This window comes from Ambystoma mexicanum, chromosome 3p (genome assembly GCF_040938575.1).
Source record: "Ambystoma mexicanum isolate Mex_15411 chromosome 3p, UKY_AmexF1_1, whole genome shotgun sequence".
NCBI classification, from domain to species: Eukaryota; Metazoa; Chordata; class Amphibia; order Caudata; family Ambystomatidae; genus Ambystoma; species Ambystoma mexicanum.
This window is the reverse complement of record NC_090925.1, coordinates 547,013,412-547,028,990: the sequence shown is the minus strand read 5'-3', so window position 1 is coordinate 547,028,990 and position 15,579 is coordinate 547,013,412. Positions and strand designations below refer to the sequence as shown.

Here is a 15,579-nt window from a genome sequence, read left to right as displayed (position 1 = left end):
AACCCCTGTAATTTGCAGATCCAACATCCAAAGAACGATCGACCTCCTCTTCCAGTTGGGCTTCTCAATCAATGAGAAGAAATCAAGCCTGGTGCCAAGCAACTCCAAACAGTTCCTAGGAGATGTCCTAAACACTCTAGAGGGGTTGGCCTTTCCATCAGAGGAAAGAATTCGGAATCTATTGCTGCAAATTCCTCAATATCAGTCAGGTCATCAGATAAGGGTTCACAAAGCGATGTGTTTGCTAGGCATGATGGCGTCATGTATTTACCTAGTTCCCAACGCGCGCCTGCGACCCATGCAGGAATGGTTGATAAAACAGTGGTCTCAGGCAATTGGTCAGTGGGACGATCTAGTGGTCGTTTCGCCAACATTAGTACAGAGTCTTCGCTGGTGGACGAGAGAACCTGTCAAAGGGAAAACCCTTTTACGATACAGAAATACAGGCTGTAGTCACTACAGACGCGTCTGTGTCAGGATGGGGAGCTCTCCTCAATAACCACACAGCTCAGGGCCTCTGGTCTCACACAGTGGCCAAGAATCACATTAACCTGCTAGAGCTTCTGGCAGTCTTCGGAGCGCTTCGAGCGTTCGAACCCCACCTATCGAACCTGTCAGTGCAGATCCTAACGGACAGCACGACCGCCATGTTTTACATAAACAAACAGGGGGGCACTCGTTCGCCAAATCTGTCCACGCTTGCCCAGAAAATGTGGATATGGGCACTCAGACGGAACATTTACCTGTCGTCACAACATGTTCCAGGGGATCTCAATTCACTAGTGGACGCTTTAAGCAGAGATCCCCTCCCAGAGGAACACGAATGGTGTCTACACAAAGAAGTCGTAGGAAACCTCTTCTCAAAGTTGGGTTTCCCCACTATAGACCTATTCGCCACAAGTGAAAACAGACAATGCCCAGGATTTGCATCCAGGTTCCCCAGCCAGGCTATAAGGGGAACGACCTATGGATTAACTGGTCAGGGATGTTTGCCTACGCTTTTCCACCAAGACCTCTCATGTGGAAGGTGGTCAACAAGATGCACAGGGAATCGATGACGCTCATCCTAGTTGCTCCCATGTGGGCGAGATAACCGTGGTTCTCCAGCATGGGGTCTGGCATGGATTCACATGCTCATGTTGAGCCTTTTGCCACCTCCCGTGGTTGTGCATGTGTGTACTGCTATGTATTCTTATATTCATGAGCATATGAATCCATGCCAGACCCCATGCTGGAGAAGGAACAAGTTACTTACCTGTAACTGTTGTTCTCCAGCATGGGTCTGGCATGGATTCACATGCGAACCCTCCCGTCTACCCCTCTGCGGCTCTTCACTTGGTCATACTGCCACTTCACGTGCTACCAAATATGAAGATGGCTGCCAGAGGCGGGGCTTAGGGAGATGGCAGTCATTGGCTGTGGTCAGTATGACGCAGAGATCAGTGATTGGTTACTACTACGAAAGACAGATCAGAAAAGAAACTGATACTGATTTTTCTTTACCGAGGATTCCCAGCCTGACGACGGGGAATATTCATGAGCATGTGAATCCATGCCAGACCCATGCTGGAGAACAACAGTTACAGGTAAGTAACTTGTTCCTTCCCGCACCGTGCTGTTACAACCTACTCTCCCAGCACGGAGGACAGACAGTGCATCCTCAACCCAACTCGATGAACTTGGCAGCATGGCTCCTGAAGTCCTAGTATGGCCATCTCAATCTACCATTGAGATGCATGGATATCCTAAAAGAATCAAGGAAACCGAATACAAGACACTGTTACGTTGATAAGTGAAAAAGATTCGTTATTTGGTGCCAGAATAAACATATCAACCCAGTTGATTGCACTCCTTCCAATATTGTCACCTACATGCTCCACTTACTGGATGCAGGGTTGGTATTTAATTCACTCAAGGTACACCTGGCGGCGCTGTCGGCCTATACCACCTCCCATAACAAGGTGTCATGGTGGAAGGTGCCAGTGGTCAAAGCCTTTATGGAAGGGGTGAAGAGACTCCACCCTCCAATTTCCAACCCACCACCAGGGTGGGACCTTAATGTGGTGCTTGCTAAACTCATGGGCCCCCCCTTTGAACCCATGCATAAAGCTAGTCTCAAACACCTGACTTATAAAACTGCCTTCTTAGTAGCCATTACGTCCATAAGAAGGGTCAATGAAATTCAGGCTGTCAGTGCAGGATCCTTTCTTTACTGTTCATAAGGATAAACTGGTTCTGCGAACTCACCTTAGGTTCTCACCTAAGTTAATTTCAAAGTTCCATGTTAACCAATCCATTGAACTACGGGCCTTCTTCCAAGAACCTAAGAGTTCTGCTGAGGTGAATCTACACACACTAGATGCGCGAAGAGCGGTCCTCTACTACGTAGACAAGACCAGACCGCTAAGGAAGACAGATCAACTGTTGGTCTCCGTAGCTACAGGCAGAGAAGGAGATCGCGCCTCTAAAGGTGGCATCTCTAAATGGATAGTCAAATGTATCCAGCTGTGTTACTCCCTTTCTGAAAAAACACTGCCTTTCACACCATGGGCCCACTCTACAAGAGGCAATGGGGCCACTCTAGCTTGCATTGCAAATGTACCCCTTGACACCATTTGCAAAGCAGCTACATGGAGCTCTATTCACACCTTTACTCAGCACTACTGCATTGACTCTCATTCCAAGACAGATACTCAAGTGGGTCAAGCGGTTCTAAGACATTTGTTCGCTCATGACCCTTCTCACATCCCACCTCCTAACATTGTTCGCTAATCTACGCACAGCATGTGATCTAAGCAGATTCCACAAGCCTCAGAAGAGATGCATTACTCACCGTAATCGTATTTCTGATGCTTTTATCTGCTTAGATTTCACATGCGCCCGCCCTTCCTCCCCCCTGAGAGAAGGCGCATGGATGCTTGTAGTCTTATCTATCTTATCTGCTTGGATACTCTGTACTCACGCTACTCCTCATGCTACCTCATGTCAGAAAAAATACAATCTGAGGGTCCTACACGCGTGAGGGATCATGGGCACAGTAGATGTCACACTAGGGATAGTATTACTGGCACGCCCTAGTTCAACGCCCCTTTTCGAGTTTCGAAAAACAAACTGTAATACTCCGCAGCTTCCACTAGATGTCGGCCTATGCACAGCATGTGAATCTAAGCAGATACAAGCATCAGAAATATGATTACGGTGAGTAATGTATCTCATATAGTATATGTCCTCAACTCTCTCCTCACTGCTCGCTACGGTAAGCAATCTTCAATTCTCATCCTCCTTGATCTTTCTGCAGCTTTTGATACCGTAGATCACCCCTTCCTACTTAGCACTCTGTCCTCCTTCGGCTTCAAAGACTCTGTTCTCTCCTGGCTCACCTCTTACCTCTCGAATCGATCCTTCACTGTCTCCTGGGGTGGCCGCACCTCCTCCAGCCTCCCCCTGAACTATGGCGTCCCTCAGGGTTCCATGCTGGGACCCTTTCTTTTCTCTCTATACCTCCCTTCTCTCCCCAGTAATTTCTTCTTTCGGCATATCCCACTACTTTTACGCTGATGACACCCAACTCTCTTTCCTTCTCTTCTTTCACATCTGACCTCCACCTCACTCTTTCTTACTGCCTCACGGCCATAAAAGACTGGATGTCATCCCACTTTCTTTCCCTCAATACTGACGAGACTGAGGTGCTTTTCTTCCCTCCTAACACTCTCTCCCCTTCTCCCCCCCTCCCTTCATCCACTTTCCACCTTCCAACCTCCCCATATCTTCACATGCCCGCAATCTCGACATCCAATCTTGACTCCTCTCACTCCTTCTCCAACCACATCTCTCTAACCTCTTGAGCTTGTGGCCACCACCTCTATAGCATACGCAAGATCCGCTCCTCTCTCACATTCCATGCTTCCAAACTCTTAATCTCCTCCCTTATTTTCTCCTGCCTCTTCTACTGCTCCTCTCTCCTCTTTGGACTCCCTGTCTCTCACCTAACTCCCCTAAAATCCATCTACCACTCCTCAATCTGTACTCTTATCTCCTCAGCCCTGGAGACTCTATTTCTTCCTCTCTCTCTCAACTTGACTGGCTTCCCTTCCTCTCACAACTGAAATTTCAATTCCTCTGTCTTGTCTTCAAATCTCTCCATGACCAGGCGCCCCCCCTACCTTTCCTCCCTCCTCTCCTTTTACTTCCCCTCCCGCTCAGCAAACCTCTACCTCCTCACTGTACCCCAGCCCCATGTGCCTCCTCATGCTTCCGCTCCTTCCAACTCTTGGCCCCCTCTACACTGGAACTCCCTCCTGCTCTCCATCCGCTCCACCCCTACCTACTCATCCTTCCGCCACTCCCTGAAAGCCCATCTTCTTCACTTCCCCCCCGACTTCCCTTCCTTACACCTCCCCTCCTACCCTTCGCCCCCTCCTTTTCCCCATCCTCTCCCCCCCCCCCCCTCTGACCTTAAATTGGTAACAAATACTACTCAAGGGCAATGAGGACACCACATCACTCCCCCTTCCCTCCCCCATCCTCTCTCCTTCCCCTCTGACCTTAAATTGGTAACAAATACTACTCAAGGGCAATGAGGACACCACATCACTCCCCCTTCCCTCCCCCTCAACACCCCCCTTCCTCTCCCCACCTCAAATTCTACACCGTAACTCCCTTCATCTACCCCCTCCTCTACCCCCCCCCTCCCACCTGTAAATAGTTCTACATATTGTTCTAATGACCTGTTCATGTTTGTAAATATGCTTCTCTCACTTTGTACCTGTTGTTCTATTGTAAAGCGCTTTGGCTTAAAGCGCTATATAAATTCAATAAACATACTACTAATTGCTAATTTCATGTTTGTTCTAAAGGCCTAAATAAAGAACTGTATTTTTATAACTGGCTAAGTTGCTTTACTTTTCTCTCTCCCCTGAGACCAAGCCTTGACTGCTCTCCACACTACCTTATAGGGTTTTGGCTAAACTTGGAGCTTCCTGTTCACCCAAACTAGGGTGGCCTTCTAAAATCTGTCCACCAGAGCTCATTTTAGAAATCCATCTTAACAAAGCACACACAGAAACAGGCATTCCAATTGGCTAACGGATTGGAAGGGGGAAACCGAAGGAAGAGCCCAAAAGGGGCTTCCACAAGCCAAGAAGAAACTGGGAGCAAGGAGTGAAAAGTGCCAGGGTCTTGGGGGGGTGGGGGCGAAGGGGGGCACACTTGGTCCTCGGCAATAACCCATCTTAACCAGCAGAAATCTCCAAATGATCTGGGAAAGCAAAGGGATTCACTATTAATGTGTTCACTTGGGTGTGCCTAATCCTGCCCTTCAATAACACTGCAGGGCAGCACACAGTTTTTGGTAGCCAGCCAAATCAGCCTGACCCTAAACTGCCAACCGCACAGTTCTACCCACACAGGATGCGGGCTAGAAAGTCTACTGGACCTTAAATAATTTGATAACAGTTCAAACCCAAAGAGAGGGTGTCACCTTGTGGGCTCAGTAAGAGTCTGTCAGCAAAACAGGCCATTTTGGCTGTGCTTCATCGTCCACATAAAGGGATGGCCCAAAACAAATGAGTGGCAGCAGGGCTTAAATATATTGGGACCCCAATGCAACTGCATTGATCTACTAATGTAGTAAAAGTGAATGCACATGTGGTTAATCCAAAAAATAAATTGCAGCTACCACCAGCCTACTTAAAATCACACTTTGTGTTTTAAACTCACCATAGGACCTACCTTTTTGCTGGTGGCCATCTCAGAAAAAGTGTTGAAGTAGAATTGCCTCTGGCCTCGAGAGTCAATATCCCAATGAAGCCAGCAGGAATTTTAGGGGACCCTGAATGTAATGTAGTGAAACCCCAAAAAATGAATTTTTCACTCTCGGCACACATACATCTGGCCATTCTTACAGTATAATCAACACTTTTAAAACAAAGTGAAATATTGTGCTCAAGCACACCTCCCCATAACTGTTGGAACAACTGTTAGGCAAGATTGTGTGCAGTACCCTTCCGGAGACTACAGCAACCTTGTCCTCCTGGCAATGGGGAACCCAACCTTTGGTATAAGTCTGTTCTACACAGGCTGGTAGTGTGGCTGAGCAGCCAGGCTTATCTCAAGAGGGGTCATTGTGAGCTGTAAGGTTCTAACAGAGTTTCACAGTGACAGTTATTGAAATAAAACACTTGTACTCAAGGTTTCTTGATTATACAATTATTAATTGATTTAACAGTCAGTTATATAAGCCTTCTTCAGAAGGGAGCAAAACATATAACACTTATAGTACACTTCAAAACACACTCTGTTTCTCTAAATCAGATGATACCCATTGGGGTTGGCACACAGACACTTCCTACACCGTAGGGTGACTTAAATAGCTAGGACACTGTGGACATTGATCACTGGTACGTTTGATCAATACTGATTTTGGGTGTAAAGGATTAGATTTGGGAATAAAACAAAGGTTAACAAATAATTCATAAACTGGTAAGTACTTTTCAAACCCTCCATTGCAAACTAAATTAACCCTTTCCTGGAGGAAAGGCAAAAGCACAAAGTCGGAGGTAAGAAAAGTCTCTCAGGGAGCCAGGAAAGTCAATGTTAGTTGAGCAAAGCCTATGGGAGCTGAAGATTTTCTTGCAGGTAAGTAAAAGTCTTGCACAATGTTTTTAGAAAAGTTTGTAGAAATAAGATTCACTTGAAGGGCCACAAGCTGGGAGGCTTGTGAGGGGCAGAGCTGCAAGCAACTCTGCAATGGCAACCAAGACAAGTCTCGACATGACAAAAAGGAAGGCTACTCAACCAGATGTAAGTTCTCTTTAGGTTTTACAGTACCTTTGGGTAGAAGAAATGGTTCCAGCTGGCATCTGTTCCTGTGTAGGTCTGCAGATCCTGTTGTTCCTGGGCCTCCGTCGTGGGGACAAGCGGGAGGACGTCTGGTGACTCCTGCACTACAGTCGGAAGGTCGGCGGCAGCAAAGGTCAAACTCTAATTCAATGGCACTTCACGGTTTCAGCTCATCGCGTCTATAGCAAATAGCACCACTGCGGTCTCGCAACTATCACTCTGGACTTTCCTCACATCTGGGGTCCAGCACTCTGTTGAGGTGGCTCAGGCTTGGTCAGTCCTGCTTCACGGAAGTCCAGAGGATCTTCCTGGAGTTCTGGTCCGACTTAAAAGCGATGCACTTGATCTGGTGTTCTTCTCCCTGGCACTTGGGTTCCTGCGGCAGCAATGGAAGTACAAACGGGTCCGATAGGATGTTCTGACGAGTTCACTTTGTGGTTGGTCCCACCAACCCAAGGGGATAAGTTGTCCTTGCAGGGCTTGTCTAGTCGAGGTGAATTCAGCACAGCAGCAGGGCTTCACTGGGCAAACCAACGGTCCAGGAGTTGCAGCAGGCGTCTCTTCCAAGTTCTTCTTCGGATTCCTTCGTCCAGTGGTCGACTCTGCCTTCCAAGCAAAAGACCTTGCCTTTTATGCAGGTTTCTCCCATTCATTCCAGCCTAGCTGTCCATCACACAGCAGGGTGGCTGTCCTCCAAGGACAGCCCTCCGGCCAGTCTCCCTTGGGTGCATTCCTGCAACCAAGGAGACTAAGCACAGGGAGTTTTGGGCACCTTTCTCACCTCCTGCCCCTGCAAGACACTCTGGAGCCAGAGGCGGTCTTCACTCCTGAATCCTGCCAAAGACAAAATGAACAAAGGGAACAAACCTAGTTTGGCGCGCAGAGTAAATCTCAAGCAGGACCTTTCCAACAAGAAATGACGAAAAAAAGAGAACAGGGCCATTTTGACAATATGGGCACACATGGGTGCCTAACTGCAGCTGCGATTGCAGCCCGTGGTAAAAACAACCAATGGTAGTAAAAAGTAAAATACTGCCACCAGCCATTAATTGTAGAAAGAGCAACATAAAAATGTTACATGAGAAAATAGACAAGGGGATACAAAGTAACCCCTCCAGCACCCTATTGTAAGATAGTGCGTGCTGGATCTAGAAAGTTACAAAATGTAAGTAAAGTAAATTTCACTTCACTGCTCTTGGAAACAGTTTCACGAAGAGAAGGTATTTAAACCTTTGGGAAACCTAAGACTTCCCTATGTCACTGCACTGACGGTGCTTTGTGTCGCAATGTAAAGATGCCTATGGAGTTTGTCAGACTCCAAAGTCAAAAGAAAGACTGAGTTCAAATTAAACAAAAATGCATGAGAGAGTGGGGAAAAAGGTCCTGCTCTCTCCAGGTTAGAAATTAAGTCCTAAAGCCCCTCAAAAAGAGCTGGGGGTCTCTAAGGTAGAAGGAATTAGCACATTTCTGAGAATTCTCCCTAACACCACCGGACATGGAAGAGACTCACTCGAATTGCTATTGTATGTGCTGGTGTTAAAACATCTATCCTCTTAACTGTAATAAACTCTTCTAAAGTGGCTGCAATGTGTCCTGTTATTGTAAATAAAATGATAAGTGCATGAAAATGTCAGTTTCCCAGACCTGCCTGTTACAAATGCCATATTAATTAATTCTGATTCGATTTTTAAGGTACTTCTACCCATTTCCTGTTGGACCTATGCTTTATCAAGTTGAACTGTCTATTGGAGGTCAGCAGTTTCATGGAAAAGGACGAACAAGACAGGCTGCGAAGCACGATGCAGCTGCTAAAGCCTTGAAACTCTTGCAGAATGAGCCCCTGCCTGACAAACCAGAGGTAATCGAAAACGCATTACCCCCGGAATTTAGGACAGCCTCATTTCTGTATATTCCTTAAACGTAAATGTGGGTGTGTTCTTGCATTCCCTGGCTGCAATTGGTGGTTTAAAGGTTGCTTGCACATTCGGAAGCCTAAAAGATTTGCTTTTGGACACATTTCAAAATCTTACCTTTGTTTGAATTCACTTCATTTTTATAAATGTATGACACTGTTCCTAGATCCTATGTTAGCCTGCCTATCACGCCTTCGTAGCCATACAAGGAAAGCCAGTCTATTGCACTTAGTAGATTTGAGGGTTGCCATAGTGCCTAGAAGAGTCTACAAGTGTAGCTGTGTTTTTCTCCTCCCACAGACGATCTGATGACACAGCGACATGAAGGATAATGCTCCATTTGAGCTGTAGGTATGTATAAACGCGCCACTTCGGTGGACATCCGCAACAGGCATGGCTGTCCACCCACACACATAAGAAGGCAGCTGCGACCTACAACAAATTTGGTCTAGCTGGACACATTGAGTCTCTTGCACTCGTGCACACTCGTGACCTCCCTCAGCCACCCACCCACATACCTGACCTCTTGGGTTGCTTACTGGAGCCTAGCCAGCCCATCTAATCCCGGCCAAATGCACACACGCATTATAAGCCTTTTGTGAATGTTGCCATACCTGGACTTCGGTCCCAGAGGGAGTTCCTACCACAAGCACGTTGAGACCCTAACAATGGGAAAAGGCACTATATAAATTACTACTACAGCTCTGCATAGTGTTTCAAAAACATGGCTCTGTCGGTTGCTATAAAAATAATAGTAACAACATAATTAAGACCACTATCAGGCGTAACATGTTTCTCCGGCATGGGGTCTGGCATGGATCACATGCTCGTCAAGCTGGGAATCCTCAGTAAAGTGTAACTTTCACTTACAAAGTATTTCTCCTTTAAACCAATCACTGTCCTCTGGGTCATACTGCCCAAATACAATAACAGTCCTCTCCTTAAGCCCCTCCTCTGGCAGCCATCTTCAGATTCTTACCGCATGCTTCAGTGTTGGGAGTCCTCAAGTTTGCTTTGTGAACTACTTCTATGTTTTTTTGACGGAAAAAGGTTCTATTTTTGTACCAAAAGAGCCTGTGTGCTCTTTTCTCAATCTGCTGACTGCAGGGATCCATTGTCTGTCAAGATCGTTGAAGTTTCCAGAAGACCATCTGGCCTACTTCGTGCCCTCCGACAATGACAGAGGAGAAGATCCCTTTTCATGCCCTGCACCAAATGCGGGCTACGGAATGTGTTTGTTGAAGACGAGAACCTGCAATGCCTCTATCTGCATCCACACCACAATGAAGGCAAATGCAAGATATGCTTCGGTTTCTCCAAGAAGATGACGAAGGATAGGCACGGTAGACTGGGTTGACCTCCGCCCGAGGGTATTCACCAAACTGATAGTGGTGGTGGCAGCGCATCTCGGGAGATGGGGAGTGGGGGGGATTCAAGTCTACCCCTGCCTGGACGGCTGGCTGATCTGGGCGCGTTCTCCCGAACAAGCCTTGGATCATCTCAATGTTAACTGCAACTCCCTCCACAGACTGGGCTTCTCCCTCAATTTCAAGAAGTCCCATATGACACCTTCCCAACAGCTCTTGTACATCGGGGCTGTTTTGGATACTTCCTTGGGGGAAGTGCTTGCCTCCCAAGGTGAGGGCTCAAGACATTCTCCAGATGGTAACGAAATTCCAGAGTGGCCAGAATCTTCCGGCCTTCGAGTTCTTGAGGTTGCTCTGCCTCATGGCATCCTGCATTTTCCAGGTGCCAGATGCCCGCTTGCGAATGCAATCCCTTCAATGGGCTCTCTGATCCCAATGGTCCCAGTTCTCAGGACAGATGTCGGTCCGCCCTAAGATTCTGTCCAGAGTCTCACAGGATCTTCTGTGGTGGGCCTGCAAGGACAATGTTCTGAAAGGCAAACACTTTTGGCAACCATGGCCGGAGATCACTGTAGTGACAGATGCCTCACTCACAGGGTGGGGAGCTCACGCCGAGTTGACTGTCGGCGGTCGTTGTTCTCCGTTGGAGTCCAAGCTACACATCAATCATTTGGAGCTGAGAGCAATCAGACTAGCGCTGAAGGCTTTTCTGCCGTCTGTACAGGGAAAGAATGTCCTGATAATGACAGACAATACAGTAGCCATGCACTACCTCAACAAGAGATGAGGTGTAGGGTCACTACCACTGTGCAGAGAGGCAATGCAGTTCTGGTACTGGGCTATTCAAGAAGGAATCTCCCTCTCGACGGTTCACCTGGCCAGGGAGGAAAACACGGCGGCGGACGGTCTGAGCAGGCAGAGCAGTCTCCCACGAGTGGGAACTAGCTCAGGAAGTCCTTCAAGAGATTTTCGCCCTTTGGGGAACCCCCTCAAGTCGATCTGTCCGGGACCGGTGTCAACCGGAAGTGTGAACTGTACTGCTCAGGGGAGTTTCCTCTGAGAGGAGCTCTAGGAGACACGTTTGTGGTGGATTGGGGGTATCTGGTAATTTCATCTAAAACATTACCATCGAATGCCATTCCATCGAAAAAATATGCATCGAAAAAATATGCATCGAATGCATCTTTTTTCAAGGTAAAGGGTTTAGTGTTATTTATAAAGGGTTTTAAAGGGTAAAAAACAGGGTTGTGTGGGACCCACCATTTTAAAAAAAAAAAAAAAAAAAAAAAAAAAAAAAGGAAAAAGCATGCATTCGATAGTCATCTTTTCCATGCATTTTTTTTAGATGGAATGGTCATTTGATGGTAAAAATTCTATGGAATGACCATAAACTGGATTGGGAATTCCCACTGCTGTACACATTTCCTCCAGTCCCTGTCATTCCTCAAGTAATCAGGAGGTTAAGGAGGTTCGGAAACCTCATGATGCTCATTGCCCCAGATTTGACCAGGAGAACGTGGTAACCAGACCTTCTGGATATGTCCATCTGTCTTCCATAAAGGGAGAATCTTCTCTCGTGAGAGGAGGGTCTGGTTCTCCATCCAGTCAACACTCTCACCCTTCACGCTTGGTTTCTGAAAGGTTGAGGTACAAGGATTGGGACCTCCCGGATGACGTGATGGAAGTGTTGCTTACGCCCAGCAACAAAGTCTCTGTACCGTTGCCGTTGAAATAAGTTTTGTGACTGATGCAGAGACAAGAATGTTGATCCTTTTCAGTGTACGACACTGGATGTTATATCCTTTCTGCTCTCATTGGCACACAAAGGTCTTCAGGTTGGTACCATTAAGGGTAACCTGGCAGCGCTTTCGATTTTTAAGCTCATTTCAGAGGAATGTTCGTATTTTAAGATCCTTCTGGTCACACAGTTTCTAAAAGGGCTCACAAATGTGTTCCCGCCTTCTACATTTCAGGTTCCGGTGTGGGACATCAACCTGGTTTTAAAATTTCTGATGGGTGCTCCTTTTGAACCCTTGCACTCATGTCCTTTGAGGTTGTTGACCTTTAAGACAATACTGTTGGTTGCTCTTACATCTGCAAGATGAGTGAGCGAGTTGCAAGCGCTTTCTTCCAAGCCACCCTTCACTACATTCCACAGGGACAGGGTTGTTTTGAGGGTGAAACCCTCCTTCTTGCCTAAGGGGGTTTCAGACTTTCACCTACGGCAGAAACTCGTGCTACCAGCATTCTACCCTCCTCCGCATCCTAGTAAGGAGGCGGAAAGGCTACATCGGTGGGACCCTAGGAGAGCGCTGAGCTTTTAGATTTCCAGGATGTCCAAATTGAGAGTGGACGACCAGCTCTTTGTAGGGTACACCAGACCGACTGGGCCATGCTATTTCCAAACAGACCTTGTCTAGGTGGATCATCCTCACATTCTCCAGCATGGGGTCTGGCATGGATTCACATGCTCATGAATATTCCCTGTCGTCAGGCCGGGAATCCTCGGTATAGAAAAGAAAATCAGTATCAGTTTCGTTTCTGATGTGTCTTTCTTAGTAGTAACTAATCACTGGTCTCTGGGTCATATTGCCCCCAGCCAATGACTGCCCTCTCCCTAAGCCCCGCCTCTGGCAGCCATCCTCAGATTTTTACTGCACGTTCAAGTGTTGGGTGTCCTGTAGCTCTCGAGCTTTTGCTGCGCTTTCACGCTTTTTCAGGAGATTTTTCTCATTTTGCGGTTAAATTAGAGCCTCAAGCTCCACCGTTTCTACATCCGATCAACGGGGATCCGTTTCGGAGTTTTCTACGCCCCTCAAGGGTGAAGATTTCATCGAGTTACGCTTTTGGAGGATTCCAGAAGTTCCGAGGCCTACCCCGGACATGGCCCAGGAGAAAGGAAGCTTGACGCCCGGGAAGCTGTTCAGGACCTGCCCTGGATGCCAGCTTCAGAATGTTTTCAAGGAGGACGAGCATTTGTTATGCCTCTACTGTCTCCATGAGGACAAGACGCACACGGAGAAGGACTGTGCGTTTTGTGGGAACATGTCGGAGCGGACCATGAAGGATCGCCACCTCCGTCTCGCCAACTGGCTTGAAGGGAAGAGCCCGTCAGGCGAGAAGAAGAAAAAGAAGTCCGAGCGGTCTTCTAAGTCCTTTGAGGGCGCCCCGGCGACGTGGGCCCAACAAAAGGCCAAACACCGCGGGCACCGGGAGCGCCGAACGGTCGGGCTCCTTGGCTGCCAGGCAGGGTGCATCCTCCCCGGCGCCATCAACCACGAGCCAACGCTCTGGCTCAGGTAAGAGGAAGTCTGAGAACCCGTCGAAGCTTCTGGAGAGGCCCCGGTCGATCTCGAAGATTCCGGCAGAGGGGGAGCGAGGCTCGGACCCTACCCCCAAGGTGAAGGCCCCAGGCGTACAGAAGGTGACGATGGCCTTAATTCACCCTGCTAAGACCTCGATTGAGGATGTTGCAGCGGCCTGGGCTCAGCCTGTGGAGGCTACGCCAGTGGAGGTGACTTCAGGACCCAGAGTCTCCCTGCCACCGCAGAGGGAGCCGTCTTTCAGGTCCATTGAGACGACCCCCACGAAGTCCTCGTTGGAAAAGGTGGGGGAGGGGCAGGTGGACATCCTGGAAACGAACACGACCTTTGGAAGAGGTCCAGCCCATCGGGAGGGATCCCGACGAGGGCGATGACGAGAGCGACAGTGTCGCTGACGAGGTTCCTCAAGAGCCCTCGCGCCTGTCGTTTCCGTAGCCGCACGACACCTCGGCAGCCATTTTGTCAGCGATTCAGTCCTGATGCTCGGAGATAAGGACAAGGTTGCCCCTCCCCCCGACGAAGGTACCTGAGCCAGACCGACGGGGGAACCGGAGTCAGGCCCTTCGGAAAGTCCACCGCATAAGAGGAGGACGACGCATCCTACGCCACCTCTCCCACCTCTGCGGCCTGCTCTGCCTTCCCCCCGGTCTGCTACCCACGGGGATGATACAGGTACGGACACGGCTACGACAGGTACAGATGACGACGGAGGCGACAACGGGACGTGTCCCCGTCGCCCCCTGCCCGGGCGTCCCCGCCCGACGAGATTGGATCCTTTCATGCCATGATTTCCAGGGCATCCGAGCTCTTCCAGCTCTGCCCAGAAGAGAAGAAGAAGGAAGGGTTCCTTTACCAACGGCGCAAGGCTAACTTCTTGATGACATGTGGGATGAGAGGCTCGCCCTCCTCAAGAACCCTGCCACGGCGCCGGCAAAGAGGGACCGGTACGAGAAGAAGTACCGGGTCCCCGACGCTGCCCCCTTGTGCCTTCGGGCGCAACCTACCCCAGATTCGGTCGTCTCGGCGGCGGCAAAGAAGAAAGCTGGGGGGCATCGGCCTCGACATCAACTTCCCCGCCGGACGGCGAGGGCAGGAAGCTGGACACGATGGGACGACGGGTCATCTCATTCGCAGCAACGACTATCAAGGCGGCCAACGCCCTGGCTATCGTAGCCCGCTACGACAGGGAGTTGTGGTTCAAAATTGCCCCGCTGCTGGACTTCCTTCCGGACGCCAAAAGGGCTGAGGCCCTTGAAATCCTACAGGAAGGTGAGATTGCTTTGGACCACGACATCGCCGACACCGGTTTCCATCAGTTGGGCAACAGCGTTTGCCTGAGACGACGAGGATGGTTCAAGGCGACAGATTTCCACCAGGACGTACAAACCAAGGTTTTGGACATGCCCTTCGACGGGAACAACCTGTTTGGGAAGGCGGTTGATGAGTCCCTTCAGGCCATCAAGACAGACACGGAGACTGCCCGGGCACTGGGAGTGCTCCAACAACGACGGCCGTCCTTTCGGAGCTCCGGAGGCAGACAAGGTGCCTCCAAGGGATCCGGCAGTGGCTCCTCCACGTACCGCCAAGCGGCAAGATCTTTGTCCCAGGAAGCCTACAGGGGACGCGGCAAGTCAGGTGGTGCCCGTCGTCGATAGGGAGGTCAAGGAGGCAAGGTGGCCTCCAAACAAGATTGAACCGACCGTGGGGTCGGGCCCCCGCCGAAGCACCCCGGTGGGAGGCCGGCTGGCGAGGCTTGTCAGCGTGTGGGAGTCCATCTCCACCAACCGTTGGGTGCTGGACGCCCTGGCCCAAGGGCATGCCCTCGAGTTTCAGAAGAAGTGCCCTCATGTTCCACCCGTGGCCAGGAAGGAAAATCACATCCCCCAACTATTGTTGGAAGTAAGGGCGATGCTCAAGAAGGGTGCCATCGAGCTCATCCCAAAGAGGCTTCGGGGCTCCGGAGCTTACTCAATGGAATTTCTCATAAAAAAGAAGACAGGAGGATGGCGCCCCATCCTGGACCTGCGACGACTGAACAAATACATCAAGGCACAGAAGTTCCGGATGGTCACCCTCCAGCACGTGCTGGGACAGCTGGAGGAGGGCGATTTCCTGTGCTCGTTGGACTTGGAGGAT

General features: G+C 49.4%; 1 protein-coding gene across 2 annotated transcripts in view; it reads left to right on the top strand.

Annotated features, from left to right (window-relative positions):
- Positions 1–15,579, top strand: part of STAU1 (staufen double-stranded RNA binding protein 1) — a 1,155,286-nt gene that overhangs the window by 357,914 nt on the left and 781,793 nt on the right. For both annotated transcript variants that reach the window (XM_069651277.1, XM_069651276.1), the window contains one exon: positions 8,533–8,698. In XM_069651277.1, the coding sequence (XP_069507378.1) occupies positions 8,533–8,698 (166 nt within the window). The remainder of the gene's footprint in view (positions 1–8,532; positions 8,699–15,579) is intronic.